The following is a 19934-nucleotide window of genomic DNA, read 5'->3' as shown; positions in this document are numbered from 1 at the left end:
TTTTGTTTTTGTTTTTTTATTTCCTTGTTTTTTAATTGAGTTCAATGCTATCAATATCTGTTGGAAACATGCGCAATGAAAGGGGATGCTACCTGGAGCTGGGATGTAATGATTACCATAGACGTTCCTGTTTTAAAAATCACATGATTCAAAAATAAAATAAAATAAATAAAAACTTCAAAAATAAAATAAAAATCACATGGTTCTGCAGCACCTGGGTGGCTCATCAGTTAGGTGTCTCTTTGGTTCAGCTCAGGTCTTTATCTCATGGATTGGGCTCTGGGCTCAACAAGAAGTCTGTTTGAAGATTCTCTCCCTCTGCCCCTCCCCCTCAGTCATGTACTCTCTTTCTCTCTCCCTCTGTCTCTCTCCCTCTCAAATAAATAGATATATTTTAATCACATGATTTTTTTCATAAAAGAACTCTTTAGCTTACATTCAGCTTTGTTATTGATGTTCTTTTTAAAAATGATATAAAACAAAAGTTGAACATAAGTACTGTATGAGTTAAGGTTAGGCTCAATCTCTAAAAGAAGTTTCTCTTCTACATAAAGTTTGGGTATAAGCAGCCTAAGGATGATATGGTGTCTCCACAGTATCACAGACTCAGGTGCCTCTTATCTGACTACCATTCTTATTAGATTACCATCCTCAAAAAATGCATCCATTTTTTGGTCTGAGATGACTGCTCTGGGTATTGTCATCCCATCTGCATTCCAGTTAGGGAGAAGAGGAAGGCAGGATCCATATCCTGAAGAAAATGACCTGAAAATTGTACAGTTCACATCTGTTTACATCCTACTGACCAGGACTTAGTCTGCAGATGTGTCTAGCTTCAAGGACACTGGAAAATGTGGTCCTCAGAGTAATTGATATCTAGGTGATTCCATTGTTTAATTTTCTGGTAGTCATTTTTCCACTTCCCTCTCTTTTAAATCACTAAAAATATGTCTTTGAATAAGTCTTTTTGAGTAAGTTACAGTCATTATTAAATGCTGTTGAGAAAAACTGCAGAAAAGAAGATGAACATCCATAGAATCAGTGCCCAGAAGCTGTTTGATAAATATTTTAAATCTGTAGCATTCTGGGGTACCTGGCTGGCCCAGTCAGTAGAACATGCAATTCTTGGTCTCAAGATTATGAGCTCGAGCCCCCGATGGGGGTGGAGATTACTTAAAAATAAAATCTTTAGAGATGCCTGGGTGGCTCAGTGTTTGAGCATCTGCCTTTGGCTCAGGACGTGATCCCAGGTGCTGGGATCAAGTCTCACATTGGGGTCCCCTTGGGAAGCCTGCTTCTCGCTCTGCCTGTCTCTACCTCTCTTGGTGTCTCTCATGAATAAATGAATAAAATCTTAAATAAAAATAATATCTTTAAAAAATAAAATAAATGTGTAGCTTTCTTTCGCTACTGACTTTCAGTCTGATCTCTTCCTGTAAATAGCTGTGTGATTTCAGATAGGTCACTTAACATTGGTTTCTTTATCTTGAAAAGGAAGTAATATTGTCTAACTCTCCAGGTTCTCAGGATTAAATGAATTCATGGATGTAAAAGTGTTTTTAAAAACTGGAAAGCAGAATGCAGATACAAAATGGCTGGTGGTGTTTTAGTTTTTATATCCTGCACAGTGCCTTGTATTGAGGTATAGCCTTCCACTGACAGCATCTCGAGGTGTCATTGTTCTGGAGCAGTTACCTTGATCCTATTTCTAGACTCCAGAGACAGCCTGGTGCTTCACCGCCTCTACCAGAATCTTCCAGCTGGGGATGGGTTCCCTGGCTAACTACAGATCCAGAAGGCAGGTCAGGTCACTACCTATATTTCTTAACTGCCTGTTAAGCACGCATGGAGTCTTTTTGGTTTTTCTCTGTTATCTAATACTAATACTCATTGGAGATATTATCAACAAAAATCCAGAATTACAAATTAATTTTCCAAAGCTCACACAGCAAAGGTCTCTGTACTTTCGTTGAATTACAAATTCATTTTCAACGGTGAATTTCCATGTATTCAGTTTGCTCTTCTATATCCATTCATTGACTCATTCACTCACTCATTGATCTATTCATTCATTCATCAAACATTTATTGAGGCTCTACTGTTTTCCAGGTACTGGGAATCAAGGGTGAATAAGGTATAGTTCTTCGGGGTGAATTAAAATGTAATTGGTGTACCTGGCACTTAGTAGACCTTTAATGGATGCTTATTTCTTCTTCCTGGTCTTCATGTTGCTCAATTAACCTGCCTAATGCATTTAACTATTGTGAATATATCTAGAAGAGAAGGATATTATTGTGTGCTCAGGACATCTGCAGTATAGAATGCTTTTCAATGGGCACAACATAATTATGTGGACTTCACACTGATTTCATCAGAATAAATAGAAATTGTAAAAATTTTTGTTCTGCTTCCTAACCCCAGCATCATATAGAGGCCACAATGTAGAGTCTCATCAACTGTTATCCTTCTTCCCTTCCTCCATCCATCCTTCCCTGAAGCATTTTAGATGTAAATTTAAATAGGGAACAATGGGGGAGGGAACAGAAATCATCCTAACTCCCTCCTGCCACCTCTTCCACTTTAAAGTCTCAGAAGACATTATTGGAGTGCCACCATTGTTTTGGTAACAACACACCAGTTTTAAAGTCTTATCCTTTAGTTATTGTTCTCCTCTTTGACATTCATCTAATTTTCTTTTGTAGGCTGTCAGCCAGATGAAACCACAAAAATATTCAACAAAAGTCTCCTTCAGTTCACAAGAGATACCATTAGCACCAGCTCCATCATACCATTCAACAGATGTGGATTTCACAAGCTATGGTATGACGCTTTCTGAATTGACTCCTCAAACATGAGAAAAGGAGGGGACTGTGATATCCTGAAAAGAGCACTGGACCAGGAGTCAGGGAGCCTAGCTTTGCACTCTTCCTCCACTTCCTTAGCTCTGGGACTTGGGCAGGTCACCATTCACCTCACCTGCTATTGGGATTGCCTACTGTTTATTGAGTATGAAAGTACTAGAACAAAAAAGGCCCTAAGTAAATACTGTTCGCATCTGAGGCTTACAAATTATTCTGTAATCTCTCCAAAAGATTGTGTTTAGTGTATAAGTAATATCTCTTAAAAATCATATTCAGTCAAATGTTAGCCTTGCATATGTTGATGTAAGTTATTTGAAGACTGTTAATTTTCAGTGCTTAAAGACATGAGTATTCAGTTTCTGGCATGAATTATGCTGACTGACAGTTGAAAATAGAATTTAAAATGAATAATGAGTATTTCCACTTTGTTTTTATGTGATAGAAGTCCATTAATAAAAAAAAAAAAAAAGTGCCCTATTTAAAACACTGCTTACCAGTGGCAAAGCACAACCCTGCATGAATTTAGCAGGACTGACACCTTTATGTATTTGTCTTTTACATTTTTTTTCATAAATATTAACTCACTAAAAATTTAGCAAGCAGGTATTATTTTAAAGCACTAGATTTTTGCTAAAATACTTGATAAAATACTATGACCCATGGGTCACATTTGGCCCACCATCTGTTTTTGTGCGGTCTGCAAGCTAAAAATGCTTTTCATATGTTTAAGAAGTTGGAAAAAGTCAAAGAGTGTTTTATGAAAATTATCTGAAACTCAGACTTCCATGTCCATAAATAAAATATTTTTGGTATACTAATTTGTTTACCTGTTGTCTAAGGTTGGTTTCAAACAATAAGGATAGAACTGAGTAGCTCAACAGAAAAATGTATGGTCTGTAAACCCCAAAATACTTACTACCTGGCCTTTTACTGAGAAAGTAACCACAATGTAGACCAATTGAGTTTTGATAAGATGCATCACATATTTGTATCTTGATAACAAATTAATCATCCTGTAATTCAGTATGTGGAAATTATACTCATTTGGTCATCTTCTTACCAAACATTTATCAGGAGCTTGGTATGTCAGGCTTTGGGCTGGGTTGTATATGGGAGAAATACACACCAACACTTCAGACTGGCTAGGCTGAGGCAGAAGTTGAGGAAGAGAAGCGCCATCACCAGCATCTTTGCCTACCTGTCCTCTCTTCTCACTCAAGAGATTAAACCAGCCATTTACAAAAGGAGTATAAACTTTGTAAAGCATTCATGAAATTATGCACTATTGCACATTGTTTTTATTGTAAATGAATGGAAAATACAGTATGAAATACATATGCTGCCAAAAGATCTAGAGTCAAATTAGGTCTATAATTTAATATTCTCCTTCTAATAGGGAATTTTTTATTGTTACTGAGGTTGTGTCACTAAATTTCTCACTCTTAACTAGGAGGCCATTAGATTAATAAATTCCATGTGGTCAGAAAGAACAACTGTGTGCATGCTACATTATGCCAGCTGCCGGACTGGGCATCTCACACATTGTTCATTTAATTCCTATTAGAAAGCAGTTAGTTCACGCATTTTTTGCATGAGGAATGAGCCTCTGTTTCACCCACCTTTTAATTTCTTTCTTGGGAACTTAAATCCACGTTCTCACCACTCCAAAACCTGCTTTATTATTGTTATTATTGCTGAGTCAGAACAGAACCCTCCACAGGCTTACCTAGAGCCTGTTTCCTTTTGTTTAATATCAAGGATTGGCAAACTTTTTCTGTAAGGAGCCAGATAGTAAATATTTAAGGCTTGTGGAGCATATGGTCTCTGTTGCAGCTACTCAACTCCGCTGTCGTAGGGTGCTAACAGCCGTAGACTGGAAGTAAATGGATTAGCAGGGCTGTGTTCCAATACAACTTCATTTATGGACATTGAAATTTGAATTTCATGTCATTTTCACATTCTTGAAATGTTATTTTTCTTTCCTTTTTTTTTTTCTTAACCTTTTGAAAATGTGAAAAATCATTCTTAGCCTGCGTGCGGACCCGTGCTTATACAGATGTTTAATGAGCTTGGTGGATCTTGGGTTGGCAACCTGTGCGTTAGCTGCAGCTGACCAGTAGGTGGGGCCCTTTATAATCAGCCCTTAGCTAGATTCTATCCCAGTGTAAGAATCAGTACTCATGATGATCAAACTTAGTTGTCAAAAAAGATTACATTCTCTGGAGGCTATTATTTCTGCAAGAATCTCTTGAAACTAACACTTTGAATATTTTGATTTTTCAATTAGTTAGGTTCAGTCATCTGGAAAATGCACATATGTAGAAGTTACGCTAGATAAAGGGGTTGTATTAAACATCTTTTCCTAGCCAGTAATTTTTTTCTCTCAGTTTATAGAGAAACCCAATCTAAAACAATGATATAAATAAATAAATAAATAAATAAATAAATAAATAAATAAATAAATAAATAAAAAAAAACAGTGATTTAGGGGCACCAACCAAGCTTAGTTGGTTGAATTTCAGCTCAGGTCTTGATCTTAGGGTCATGGGTTCAAGCCCCATATTGGGCTCCACACCTAGGGTGGAACACACTTAAGAAAAAAAAATAAAGAAATGATTTTTTAAAAAAAGATTTTATTTATTTATTCATGAGAGACCCAGAGAGAGAGGCAGAGACACAGGCAGAGAGAGAAGCAGCCTCCCCACAGGGAGCCTGTTGCAGGACTTGATCCCATGACCTGAGATCATGCCCTGAGCCAAAGGCAGAGGCTCAACCACTGAGCCACCCAGGCATCCCTAAAACAATGATTCTAAAAAGTAAACCATGGGACACCTAGCTGGCTCAGTCGTACAGCATGAGATTCTTGGTCTCCAGCTCATGAGTTCCAGCCGTACATCGAAGGTAGAAATTACATTAAAAGATTTAAAAATTAAATCTTAAAAAAAATATAAAAAGTAAGCCTTTATAAAATAGCAGTAACTCTTTTAACAAGTTTTACAGTTATGGACCTAGCAATTAGTTCTTGAATGTTGTATTAATGACACTTTTTTTTTTTTTTACTATGTATATTTTTTGGGATCACTGTTAGGTAATTCTTATTTTCAGCCATATCATACTTTATTGATTAAATCCTTTATATATCTTAATTCATTATATGCTCTCATTGAAAGTATTTGAGCACTAATTCTTCTTAGTATCTTATAACTATAACTCAGATTCTCCTCTTATACCACTCTTCATTTCCATTATGACATATGCATATATATGTACTTACTCATTTAATCATCTTACATCTTTCTGTACAAATTTTCAGGGTATATTTTAAGATTTTAAAAAGTTCAATTGTAGTTAAAAATAGATGATTGAGTAAGGGGATAGCTATTCCCTTAATCTCAAAAGTGGGGCTCCTGAGAGGCTCAGTTGGTTAAGCATCTGCCTTTTACTCAGGTCATGATCCCAGGGTCCCGGGATTGAGCCTCTGCTCAGTGAGGAGTCTACTTCTCCCTTTCCTCTGCCCCATTCCCCTTCTTGTGCTCACTCTCTCTTTCTCTCTCTCTTAAATAAATAAATCAATTAAATATTTTTTAAAAAATCTCAAAACTGTCAGGTTTTATCTTTTCCTGAATGGGCATTAATGACTAAGCTTTTTCCTTCATGGTGCTTAGCAGGAAAAGAATGAAGTGATGAACACATGCAAACCATGCACTCCCCAGCTAATGGAGTATGCGTGCTGGGCTTCTTCTTCTACTTGCCAGTCATTCTGTGTTTAATCCTTCTCCAGGTGGTTTCCAGGCTCCTCTGTCAGTGGACCCTGCCACATGTCCCATTGTTCCTGGCCAGGAAATGATTATAGAAATATCCAAAGGACGTTCAGGTCTTGGTCTCAGCATTGTGGGAGGAAGGGACACACCTTTGGTAAGTTCCTAGAAGTGAAGTATATCCACTGTCACAGAGTTAGTTGTTGAACCTTTATCATTTTTCCGGCTTCTTCATGGCATGGAAAAAGACACAATCATAGATATGTGTGCATATTCTGGCCAGCTTTCAAGTTTTTCTCAGTGTTTAATTCTCACCAGGATTTTCTCTAAATTGAGTATTTTTTATAAATGCGTATTAGACCAACAGCATTATAGCAGCATTTAGAAATATTATTACAGAATTTAGGGGCACCCAGGTGACTCAGTCAGTTAAGCATCTGTCTCTTAATTTCACCTCAGGTCATGATCTCAGGTTCATAAGCTTGAGCCCCAAGTCAGGCTCCACACTCAGCAGGGAGTCTGCTTGAGATTCTCTCTCCCCTCTGCCCCTCCCCCCAGCTCACTTGCACATGTGCTCTCTCTTTCAAAATTTACTAAATTATAAAATAAACATTAAAAAAAAAAAGAAATATAACAGGTTTTAGGCCAGTGTCTGGTATATACTAATTGTAAAATAAGTATGAACTGTTATTATCATCATTATTATTTAGTAGAATGCTAGATAATGCTAGATAAAAATATACATCAGTTATTCTAGCACAATAATTTAGGTTTTGCTTGGAAATGGATCTTTGATTTTACATATATATATATATATATATATATATATATATATATATATATATATTGTTTTTTTTTTAGAGAGGGGGAGGAGGGACAGAGGCAGAGAGAATCTTAAGCAGACTCCATACCCCAACAGAGCTCCATTTCACAACCCTGAGATCATGACCTTAGCTGAGGTCAAGAGTCAGATGCTTAACCAATTGAGCCACTCAGGGTCCCTATTCAGTATATTTTGATGTCACTACACAGCACCATTTTTTGGTAAAACTTTCCAGGTTTCAGTTTATAAAGATGTGATTAATCAATGCATACATATTCGAATAGGTAATACATACACATTATACTCGTTAAATTGACGCCAAAGGATATAAAGTAGAAAGCAAATCTCCCTCCAACCCTTTCACCCTAGCCCTGCCCTCCAAACCCAACCCAGGTCTCTCCCTAGAGACAAAGCTGCTTATTAATGGATATGTTTTTACATGAATATTTTGGTATTTCTTTTACCCATTTTAGTTAGTAAAGAATGAATTATATGTGCCAGACTTACAGATAAAACAAGTATAATAGGATTAGTAAAAATCGTTTTGGTTATAATAATTCCATATTAGCACTGCTGGGAAGTGGGGAGGTCCCACTATATTTTCCAGTAGTAACTGTTAGGCCCCTGAAGCCCTGGGCAACTCAGGCACAACCCTCATCTCCCAGCCTTCTGCACGCTCCCTGCTCCCTGTCACCACCCTGCTCCCTCCCACTGTCCCACCCGAACTAGGCAGGCAGCACCACACCCTGCTAGTGAACAACCCAAACAGGAATGTGCTTAGAGGTGGGGGTTTATTTATTAAAGGATTTTTATCTTCATCCCCCTTATTCAAGTATGGCTATAACTTTTCTCCCGAGGTAAGGATAATTTATTTCCTGAATTATTCTCCCTTGGCCTGTGCAGGAGATCCTGCTGTGTGAGGCATCTTGCATTCATGAGGACATTTTTTCATCAGCTGGGATGGGACTGGGAAGTTAACCTGGAGTTAACCAGCTCCACAGCCAGTTTTAGCTCCCACCCTTTCATGGGCTGTGATTTAAATACGATTTAAAAATAGAGCTTAGACCAAACCACTTGAAGGGAAACTTCTTTTTTTTTTTTTTTTTTTTAGATTTTATGTATTTATTCATGAGAGACACAGGCAGAGGGCGGAGCAGGCTCCTCTCAGGAAGCCTGATGTGGGACTCAATCCCAGGATCCTGGGATCATGCCCTGAGCCGAAGGCAGAGGCTCAACCACTGAGCCACCCAAGCGTCCCGGAAGGGGAACTTCTAAAGAAAACTTTGCCCATTTCCTCAGTGACAAAAGCTGAATACATAGCTTTCTAAGCCATATCATGAGAAATGATAGTGATTCACTTCACTTAAGGAAATGAATATATACACATATTATATACTTTTTAAACATATTACATGTATCTGTTATACCAAGGTCTTTGGGGTAGTATGTATGCAGAAACTGTTGGTCGACCTGAACGTTGACTGTTTCTCCCTCCTTCCAGGGCCTGTTTTCTCATTTTTCCAAAGAGATATCTCTGAATATTAAATAAACTGAATTTGTATAAATCTATACTTGAAATAAACCAGGGAAATTACATTTTAAGGAAATTCTGTAGCAAATTCTTTCATGAAGGGATAACCCTCTTATTTTTTGTAAATCTAAGTCTATACTGCTTAAAATTGGGCAGAACTAGATTCCCCCCATAGGAAATAGGGAATTTTTTTTCCAATAGGAAATCTCATAGCATGTTTTGCCTAGCCAAGTGAGTTAGCTGATTTTTTTTCCTTGTTATTAATATGATTTTGCTTTATGTGGGTGGGGTGGATAACCTGAGTAAGATGTACCTGTGTTGCTCTTCAGTCTTTACTGTTGCATATATTTGTGCTACTGGCTACCAGCTTGGGAGCTTCCACATGATGCTCCACATCACCTACAGCTTCCTAAATGTGAGGCTGTTTACTAAATACTATATTCTGCTTCTCTTGCCACCACAAGGCAGCACCCCCCCCCCAAATTCTTTAACAGCATTCTGAGGTTCATAATATATAGTTCTGCCTTTTGAGACTGTAAATCCCATTGTCCTTGGAAGGATAAGTACCACTTAAAAATGAGAAATGGGACACAGCTTTTATTTCTTAACCTCAGGTACCTCATCAAAAGCTGTAAGTTAGACTCCTGAGTTATATATAGCCATGTCGTTTTTTTTTGATGAAACTGAACAGCAGGGTTGGGGGAGATGCTTTAACAAATAAAACCATTGTTTGCTACAGAGATCTTGTTTTTCCTTCCAAATTTTAACATGGCATATGCAGCCTAATTGACACTCTAGGTGACATTATCCAGTTAGGTCATGGGACGGCACCCAGCCACCAGGAAGTTAGCAAATAAAGATGAGAGTATCTGAGAGGAAATTAGGGACAGTGGTGAGCCACTGTTGAAAGTACCTTTGCACTTTGCACATTTAATTGTGTGATGCATCCTTCCTTTAGCTCTGATGTGGGGAAAGAGCACATCCTGAGTGCTGGTGACCCTTCTTATGCATCTGTGCCAACTCTCCCAATTAGGGTTTCTGGGCCCTCTTTGTTGTGTATCCAATAGATACTTTTGCCACCGTTGAAGGAATAAAACCTCTGGGACTTGGTCTTGACACCACATCATTGCTATCTGCTATAAATAATTGCTCCAGAGACAAGGCAGATGGTTTCTGAGATCAGAGAGGGAGATCTCACTTAGCATCCCAATATGTTTGCAGCCAGTCATCTAAATAAGCCTTTCAAAATAAACCAAGATAATGGTGAGGATGAGTCTCTCCGGAAGGTTTACGGGCACACCTGGACCCAATCCTGAAAGACAAACTTCTGCGTCTGTTGTTTTAATCTTATGATGTGCTCTCAGGTCTGTTTTTGGTGAATGTGGTTCATCTGTGATAGCCTGCATATGTTTGCTTCAAGACTGCCCTTTTGGGGCAGCCCGGGTGGCTCAGTGGTTTTGCACCGCCTTCCCCCCACCCCCACCCCTGTTGTGATCCCAGAGACCTAAGATGGGTCCTGTGTAGGGCTCCCTGCGTGGAGTCTGCTTCTCCCTCTGCCTGTGTCTCTGCTGTGCGCGCTCTCCTCTCTCTTCTCTCTCTCTGTCTCTCATAAATAAAAAAGACTGCCCTTTCCTTAGCGCTGAGGACATAAAGTTGAGTGAAATAACCCTCTCCTTACACATTCAGTCAAGTTTATTCTACTACCTTCAGTGTTTATGGTCTAAGATAAGGGACTGGCCAATGAAAGTTCCTATTAAGGACTATGAAAATAAGGATTTTCTCTGTTAAGTAGAAAAGTGTATAATTAGGGGTATCTGGGTGGTTTAGTCAGTTAACCGTCCAGCTCTTGATCTCAGCTCAGGTACTGATCTCAGGGTTGTGAGTTCAACATCAAGAAAGAGAGAGAGAGAAAGGAAGAAAGAAAGAAGTGGAACTACAATGTACACACTTTCTAGATTTAATTAATATGGATAAATTTTTATATATTTCTTGTAAGCCAGTATCTTAATCTGTTCAGGCTGCTATAACAAAATACCACAGACTGGTGGCTTACAAACATTAGAAATTTATTTCTCATAGTCTGATGCCTGGATGTCCAAGATCAGGGTGCTATCATGGTCAGATGAAGGCCTTCTTCTAGGTTGTAGACTTCTCATATCCCCACATAGTAGAAGGAACCTCTGTGAGGCCTCTTTCATAAGGACACTAATTTCACTCATGAAGACTCTGCTCTCATGATCTAATCACCTCCAAAAAGTCCCACCTCCTAATACCATCCCATTGGCATTGGAGTTTCTACATATGAGTTTAGAGGGGCACACAGCAAGGAAATCCGATAAGGCATAAAATAGGTAATATATTTATTCCTATTTTTTATTTCCTTCCAACCAGCCATCCACCCATCATCTTATCTCTCCCCACCACCACCATTCTTTCTGGTCTTAGGATGCTAGTTTGCATGAAATCTGGCAACTCAGCAGACGTGGCATATTCTGACCAATGAAAGACCAAGAACTCTTACCTCTTGTGATGTTCACCACATATTTCTGAAGCCTCTCCCTGAATCCTTCAATTCCCCCTTCTCTGAAATGTTTGTTGTATCATTTATCAAAAGTCTTATGTCTATTGTCCTCAGAAGGGGTAAAACATAGTTCTCCAGTGTCATTTTGTTGTACTTATTTTGTTATCAGCCTTGGGAATTCTAGAGAAGAGAAAGAAAAATTTGAACAAATCTTTTATTTCAGAATATTGGCAGACTTGGACTGTTTTTGGTATTGAACAAGTAATGTGGAGAAAAAGCCATTCTGAACTCTGGCCATGCTGGCCTCTTTCAGTTCTTTCAAGGCATTTGCACCTGCTGTTAGATCTGTCTGAAGCGCTCCCCTGATCAGTTTTTACTGTAACTAGAGTATCCTGTTTATTTCTGGGCGTGAATATGTGGTCAACAAGGATATTGTTGAAACCACATCATTGTGAGGAAGAATTGAATAGAGTTAGGAAAGAGAAGATCAGAAGGGACAATGACAACTCTCTGCAAACATATGTAAGATTATCTTTTTGTGGATGATGGATACGAACAGGTTCTTCCAAGGAGCTCAGTGAAAAACAGATTTCACATTTTCATAAGGAAGAACTTTCTAAAACATCAGCTGAGCAAAGGTGGAATGAAGTATGTAGTGAGTGCCAAATCTCAAGAAATATTTTGACAAATGCAGGCAGCCACTCTTTGCAAGGATATTATTATTGAGCTTTATTTTTTAATCAGGCAGGAACATTTACATCAATAAGTCTTTTTCTCAAGTTATGACAGTCTGAGGAAACTCATTCTCTCTCTTTGCATTCCCATCTCACAAGTTTCTCAAAGCTTCAAAGTCTTGAGATTTTTTTAACTAGAAAATAAGGCTTAATTATTGTTTGGTTTTGTTTTATGGAAGCTAGTCATTGTTATCGTTTTTAGACAGGTTAAGTTTATGAAAATAAGCCCTAGTTGTTATATTTGTATTGTTTCTCTGAGGTGGAGATAACTTGTCTCTTTGCAAGAGGAAAACAATTAGCCTAGGGCATCTATTTTGTCTTTATATTCTTGGTACCATCCCGTTGTAAATGAGGTCAGTGGATGCCCAGGACAGATTGTAAAATTTAGATACTGTTAGTATTTAAAAGGCCTGGGAATGTCAGATTTGGAATCTTATTTCTCTCTATTTTTTTTCACCACCTGATTTAGTACCGATTTAATTCAGTCTCATTAAACAGAAGTTCTATAGATAGGAGAGGTATACTAGCAAGAAGCATCGAGGTAGAAGGGCTGTCACATTTCGCTACTATGTGGTAAAGTCATCTATTTAGAAATTGAAGTGAAAAATATGTCTTTTAGCTCTAACCATGTGTTCAGGTCTGCAGTGACCTCACTTAACTCTGATTTACCATGTTGCATGCTGTTGTTTAGCAGTTACTGCTTTTGACCATTTAAATGTAGAACTGTAGCAATTTAAACCACTAGGTTTTTTTTTTTAAGTAAGCAGAATAGAAAACTATTTTACATTTGATTAAGTGTTTTATTTTGCTGTTCCCCTTCAAATGAACTTTGCACGGTCTGTTTCATGAGGAGTGTGGTTTGCTTTGGCGTGTAATCCCCCAAAGCCAGGCTCCTTTTATCATTATTGCTTAAGTCATATATTTTTACACAAAACATCTTATTACCTTAGTTTTATTTTAAAATCAAAGCAGAGTTTGCAAAAAGTCTATGAATCACAGTGAAAGAATGTTAACGAATAGTACCTCTGAATTTCCAGATTTGGGCATTTCTGATCTTAAAGAATATGACTGTAAGCAAAAATATTATGCAAGCTGAGTAAAGTTTAGATAAATAAGGACCAGATGGAACTATAGGGACTTAGAAAATATAATGCAAATATTATCCCATTTCCTTAAAATAAATCTATCTATTTCAGTATGAAAAATTATATTCATATTGATGAGTATCAACCTTTTGCTAAATCAGTCTTGGCGAGGGAACTCCATTTTAAGTAAATATAAAACAGTTTCTTTTCTGAGGTTGAGAAGGGAAAGCTTTTCAGAGCCTTAAAATGTGAAACTTTTTATATATTCATTGCAATTCTTATATTAGCTGTTTTATTGCTGTGATTTTCATTCCATATTTTAGTTACCTATAATATGTAAGAGTTTACAATCCCCAAGCTTGCGTTTTAGGATAGCTGATTAGTCCATTGCTTTAAAACAAACACCCACACACACACAGATTGCTGTTACTGCTTCCTGTGTATCTGATCATTTGATCCATACTTTTAGTCAAAAGAGCCACTAGTGTTGCTGATTTAACACTCATTTATGTTGTTTTAGTTAATTACCCAAGAATATTTCAGTATTTCAATATAGTAGGTACTGAACATTGTGATCTATTTTCTTTCTCTTGAAGGTTTGGTAGGTGTGAATCTTCATACCCTAACCAAAGCATATTAGAATAAATGAATAAATTGAAATTAGGATATAGAGACTTGCCCTTAGTTCCTTTTTCAGTGGAGTTTTATGGGGATTAATTGAAGACTGTGTTTTGAGATTTTTAGAAAAGCTATATAGTGAACCCTAATTTTTTAGCAAGAGTGTACAGTTTTCAAAAAGTATGATTCCAAATATAAGTTATTTTTGACTCTTGTTGACTTCCCTTGGATAGCTTATATGACTTCTTCAGGTTTTCTGAACAGAAACAATTATATATTCAACCTATGAAGTTGGCAAGCAGAACTATATCAGCTTGACAGATGTTGTACTTCTTCTAAAGTAATAATCTTTTATCATATCCATGGCAGGAAAGCAGTATATTGAATGTACACTTGACTCTGAGATTCATCCAAATTATAAAATTAAAATAAAATGAGAAAAATCATCTTAGAATAAATAAAATATGGTACTTATTGGCTACATTCTGCCTTAAGTCGTGCATGTTCTTATGAGATATTGAAAGTAATCTCTTTAACATGTTGCCTCTCATGAATTCGTGAGGGTATGCCAAATACCTTTTGCATCAAAGCAGGAGGTTTAAGGTGGAGCAGATTAGCATTTTTGCTTTTTACCTTTGTAATGGGTTACAAAAAATATAGATCTACGGAACACATGGAATGTAATCATAGTAATACATGCTACAGTGAAAAACATGCATTCCATCTTCATCCCTGGGTTAATCAACCTACTGCCCCACTGTAGCAGGGGAAACAGAGACCTGCCTTTGTTGATAGGAGTCCTGCCATCCCTATTATACGTAGCTTGTGTTTGCATTTCTGCCTTTATCACTTTCACATGAGGCTTCCCAGCTGTGTTGTAGACAATTATCACCAGGGAGAAGCAACAGTAGGAAGTATAGTCCATTCTTGTTATTCACAGTAATCGTGTTCGTGTTCTATAAAGTCATAGCAAACATAGCAAACATTTAGTGAATACTAAACCATTACTTCTGGGGTCAATGCAGAGATGGATTCCTCTAGTCACAACTTTTTTTTTTTTAAGATTTTATTTATCTATCTATCTACCTATCTATCTATCCTGCTTGTGCTGCTGCGGCAGACAGAGGGAGAGGGAGAAGCAAGCTCCTGGCTGAACAGAAAGTCTGATGGGGGGCTTGATTCCAGGACCCCAGGATCATGACCTGAGCCAAAGGCAGACACTTAACAGACCTAGCCACCGAGGCACCCCATGGTCACAACATTTTTTAATAGTCATAAATACATAATCTTGTTTTATGTGTATTACTTTTTTAAAATAGGTTATTTTAATATCTGTTGTTGATTCATTAACATTAAACTCATGACAGCAACATGGTAACTCATAAATGCACAACAGTTAACTAACACATGTACTTTTTCCATATGGCACATCACAGCCTTCTCCTGCTTAGAAACATAAGACAAGCACTTCAGTCTTGTGCTTGGGGGATGTTTTAAACAGCAAAAGCATAAACAAAAAGCACAAAATATAAAACATGTGGCACTAAAAAGGCCACAAAAAAGGTGTTTGTTCACAGCATGAGAGATGAAACAGGAAGGCAAAATGTCACCCTGTTGTACTTCACCTGGGAACAAGTGAATCAGGCAACTCAAATTTTTCACCACTTTGCCCATGTCCACAAATGACTGTTAATGCCCTAGGAACCTTGATTTGGGGGGGAGTGGGTGAATTTGCAAATATGGAACCCACAAACAGTGAATACTGACTATACTTAATGAAAATAAAAAATGTCAAAATACCAGGAATTTGCAGGACTTTGCAATCTGGCTTAGATCTTGTTGGGATTCAAATGGTCCCTTGGCCTTAGCCCTGAGTGGTCCATGACTTTAGAAAGAATAACCTAGGGACACCTGGGTGGCTCAGCGGTTGAGTGCCTGCCTTTGGCCCAGGGCACAATCCCAGGGTCCTGGGATCGAGTCCTGTATCAGGCTTCCTGCAGGGAGCCTGCTTCTCTCTCTGTCTCTTGTGAATAAATAAAATCTTAAAAAAAAAAAAAAAAGAAGAAGAAGAAGAAGAAGAAGAAGAAGAAGAAGAAGAAGAAGAAGAAAAGAAAAGAAAGAAAAAAGAAAGAATAACCTAAAGGGGTGCCTGGGTGGCTCAGTCAGTTAAGCATCCATTTGGACTCTTGATTTTACCTCAAGTCATGATTTCAGGGTTGTGAGATCGAGCCCTACATTGGGCTCTGTGCTGGACATGGAGGCTCTTAAGATTCTCTCTCTCTCTCTCCCTCTGCCCTGCCCTTCTCTGTCTCCCTCTAAAAAAGAAAGCAAGAGAGAAAGAGAGAGAGAAAGAGAAAAGAAGAACCTGAAATATCAGGCAACCCAAGTGGCTCAGCGGTTTAGCGCTGCCTTCAGCCCAGGGCCTGATCCTAGAGTCCCGGGATCAAGTCCCATGTTGGGCTCCCTGCATGGAGCCTGCTTCTCCCTCTGCCTGTGTCTCTGCCTCTCTCCCACCTCTCTCTCTCTCTGTCTTTCATGAATAAATAAATTAAATGTTTAAAAAAAAAAAGAACCTGAAATATCCCTTAGCATAATCTTTCTTAAAAATTAGCAGTCGGGGGGGTCCTCTGGCTGGCTCAGTTGGTAGAGCATATGACTCTTGATCTCAGTAAATTCAAGTCCCACATTTGGTGTAGAGATTATTTAAAATCTAGGGACTCCTGGGTGGCTCAGTGGTTGAGCATCTGCCTTTGGCTCAGGTCGGGATCCAGGGGTCCTGGGATCGAGTCCCATGTCGGGCTCCCTGGAGGGACCCTGCTTCTCCCTCTGCCTATGTCTCTGCCTCTCTGTGTGTCTCTCATGAATAAGTAAAATAAAATCTAGGAAAGAAGGAAGGAGGAAAAAGTAAAGAAAGAAGAAAAGAAAAACAGCAATCAGTTGTATTCTTGGCTCACCATAATTATAGGAAAAATAGAAATTAAAAAATGGACCAAGACTAGTGTCATTCATCCTTAGAGACATGACTTTCAACCACTCTGACACACATTCCTTCCTTCATGCCCCATATAGACAGACCCCCTACAACCTTAGGTATGTATGAGTTGGAAGTCCTCATTAGCAATTATTCGACATCCACTTGGCCGACACCTTGCTTGACATTATATACATAATCTCACTTCATCCTCAAACCCTAAAAGGTAGGATTTATTCCATTTTACTGATATAGGAACACTGGTTCAGTGAGGTTAAATACCTAACTGTATCACACAGTTAGGATAAGTGGCAGAGCTAATCTCTGAACACAGGTTTATGTGGCCGTATCCGGGATTCTTCCCACTGTACATTGCTGTGTTCCATTGTTTACAGCCTGGAAAATTCCTCTGGCAGACTTGATAGAGTCTGTAGGAGGCTAAAATTGATCATAAATTTTGTGCAACTCTTTCCAGTTTCCTTGAATTCGAGCTGGCCAATTGACTTACTTTGACCAATAGTAGTGAAAGTGGCAGTGAATGACTTGCAAGCCTTAGCCTCCAGGCCTTATGGCTTAGCTCTTGTCCTCCTGAAAGACTGCCACGTTGCAGACCAGCCTAGACAGGCCTCCTGGAAGATGACACACCCTTGGAAAGAAAGCACATGACGGGAGAGGGGCCCAGCTGTCCCTGCTGAGGCCCCAGCCAACCTGACTACAAACTCCTATGAGCCCAACTGATACAGCGTAGAACAGAACTGCCCCCTGAACCCAGCCCAAAGTACCAGCTCAGGGAATCATAGACAAATGGTTTGTTTTTGTTTTGAGCCACTAAATTTCGCAGCAAAAGATAACTAATCCAGAGTCTGACCCAGCCCTCCCACTCTCCCCAACCCAGTATCCTTCTGATCTCTTTCAGCCTGTGAGTTGGGATGCTTCTGCTCTGCCATTTAGAAGGAGGTCTTATTATTCCTAGGCCAAGCAAAGCAGAGAGAGCCATTGTTTTGTAGGCTAAGTATTTGCCTACAAAACAATGGCTCTCTCTGCTTTGCTCTGCACTCCATATGCCTTCAGTTTTAGAGGTGGAATGACTTTAGAAACCATGTATTTCAACTCTGTGCTTTACTGATAAGTGTCATGAACAAAGTGGTTAATGTAGAACCACTTGCAAAACTGGCCATTCAAAGCTTAGGAGAAAAATTAACTCCTCTCTTTCTCAATCCTGGGTCCTTCTTCCACAACATACCCCCCCCCCACTTTTTTCCAAATCATATTCTAATTGAAATATAATAGGGAAGCTTGGTTTTTGATTGGTCCACTTGTTTTTTCCAAAGAATTTGGCCACAAGGGGTTTGGGACAGAAAAGCATCATGTTTTAAAGACATTCATCGCTTTACTTACATAACTTTAGTCTGGAGCCTGTCAACTTTGTTCAAAGTGAGATATTCTTTCGCAGTTTTAACCCACACTTTTCTTTTTAAACTCTCTAACTGCAGTAGACATCACAAATCAGTAACTTAATACATCTACATGTGTTTTTCGGCATAGAGGGGAAGGTCGTTTTGATTTGCACAGTACCGAGCACTTTACTACCCTGCTATATTATCACCCCTCGCTGGTTTGGCCTTCCTGCTGAGAAAGTCGTCTACTGTATAGAAGACACGTCTGTATCATTTCTGAACAGCAACAGCCACAGAGGGGAACTCTATTAAAAGATGTTTAAAAGGAGCATTACTCCTCTAAGACTACAGATCTGAACCATGGTTTCTTCCAGATGGAAAACAATGCCCATTTTATACACAATCTTTTTAATCCTTCTTTGGTCCTCATGGGTCTTTCTTATTAGGAGGGATTTTTCCCATAAAGCAGGGAAATAAGACATAAAACTCTTTGGAGACCGCTGGTAATATGTTTTCCCCCTAAATGTGAAATTTAATGTGAAATTTTTCTGTAGTTAAAGTGTCTCTTAGGATTTTTTTTTTTTTTCAGGAGAATGGGGACGGGGGCTTTTATGAGTATGGCAAAGATTGGGTTTAATTCTAGAGTGATCCAAATTAAGTAAAGCACTGCCTACAAGCAGTAAAATTAAGCTGTATATACATGGTCCTTTATAGTAATACCTAGGACATAATGCTTTATCAAAATTTGGTTCTGAAATGCTTGTTGAAACAATCCACTGGATATGTAGAAATGTAACCTATAAAATCTCATTCTGTGGAGAGAGTTCACCTAGGCAAGGGTGCTTATTGCTATTCATCAGTCCACAGAAGACCAGTTACTTTTTCTAACACATGGCTTCTTTAAGGGTTCTGGGCCTGTGGTAACCATAATACAACTATTGCCTTTTGTTGAATGACTGGTATGTTGATGAGTTGCTTTATCTACTTGTTGGCAGCTTGAACAATAAAGAAAATGGTGGCAGATGGGCTGAAGTGTCTGATGACTTTGACCATAAGGGTCCAATACTGCGTGTTGTAAAATTCTTGACCAGCAATGCAGAGTTTAAATCCCCCTGGAGGAGTTTGTGATTGTTGTGGGGCTCAGTGATAAAGTCCCACATCCTTGACTTTTGAAATTGTTCTTTGAGGGGTGCCTGGTTGGCTCAGTCAGTCAATTAAGCATCTGACTCTTGATTTCAGCTCAGGTTGTGATCTCAGGGTGTGAGATTGAGCCCCTCGTTGAGCTTGGCACTCAGCACATAATCTGCTTGAGATTCTCGCTCTCCCTCTACCCTTCTGCCTCCCTCTGCCCTTCCTCCTCCTTCAAAAAATTGCTCTTTGAGCTAAAGCATCCTCTAGAAATTCACATGGATTTAATATCCATGTGTGACGGGCATTTTGATTGAATATCACTAATATTTTGCCATTAGAAGCTTGATTGGGATTTTTAAAAACAGAGAAGCTTGGTTGGATTAGGTTAAGATTATGACGTACCCTGCCAGCCTCCTCTCTCTGTGTCATTTTGATGCCTTTTTCAATCTCCAACCAATTTCTTGATAATCATTTAGCAAACATGTACTCATTGCCTACTCTGGG

The 19934-nt window shown here is 38.6% G+C and overlaps 1 protein-coding gene across 14 annotated transcripts in view; it reads left to right on the top strand.

Annotated features, from left to right (window-relative positions):
* Nucleotides 1–19934, top strand: part of PATJ (PATJ crumbs cell polarity complex component) — a 358484-nt gene that overhangs the window by 287911 nt on the left and 50639 nt on the right. For 8 of the 14 annotated variants that reach the window (XR_011995974.1, XM_072730762.1, XM_072730764.1 and 5 more), the window contains 2 exons: nucleotides 2703–2820; nucleotides 6643–6776. Coding sequence is in view for 13 of the 14 variants with exons in the window: in XM_072730762.1 (XP_072586863.1) it covers nucleotides 2703–2820; nucleotides 6643–6776 (252 nt within the window). In the remaining variant the exon portion in view is untranslated. Of the gene's footprint in view, nucleotides 1–1712; nucleotides 1803–2702; nucleotides 2821–6642; nucleotides 6777–19934 lie in introns of all 14 variants that reach the window. The other 6 variants (XM_072730759.1, XM_072730754.1, XM_072730752.1 and 3 more) reach the window with 1 other exon arrangement.

The sequence above is a fragment of the Vulpes vulpes genome, chromosome 12 (genome assembly GCF_048418805.1).
Source record: "Vulpes vulpes isolate BD-2025 chromosome 12, VulVul3, whole genome shotgun sequence".
Taxonomy (NCBI): domain Eukaryota; kingdom Metazoa; phylum Chordata; class Mammalia; order Carnivora; family Canidae; genus Vulpes; species Vulpes vulpes.
The sequence above is the reverse complement of the archived record's forward strand: the minus strand, read 5'-3'. Positions and strand labels throughout refer to the sequence as shown.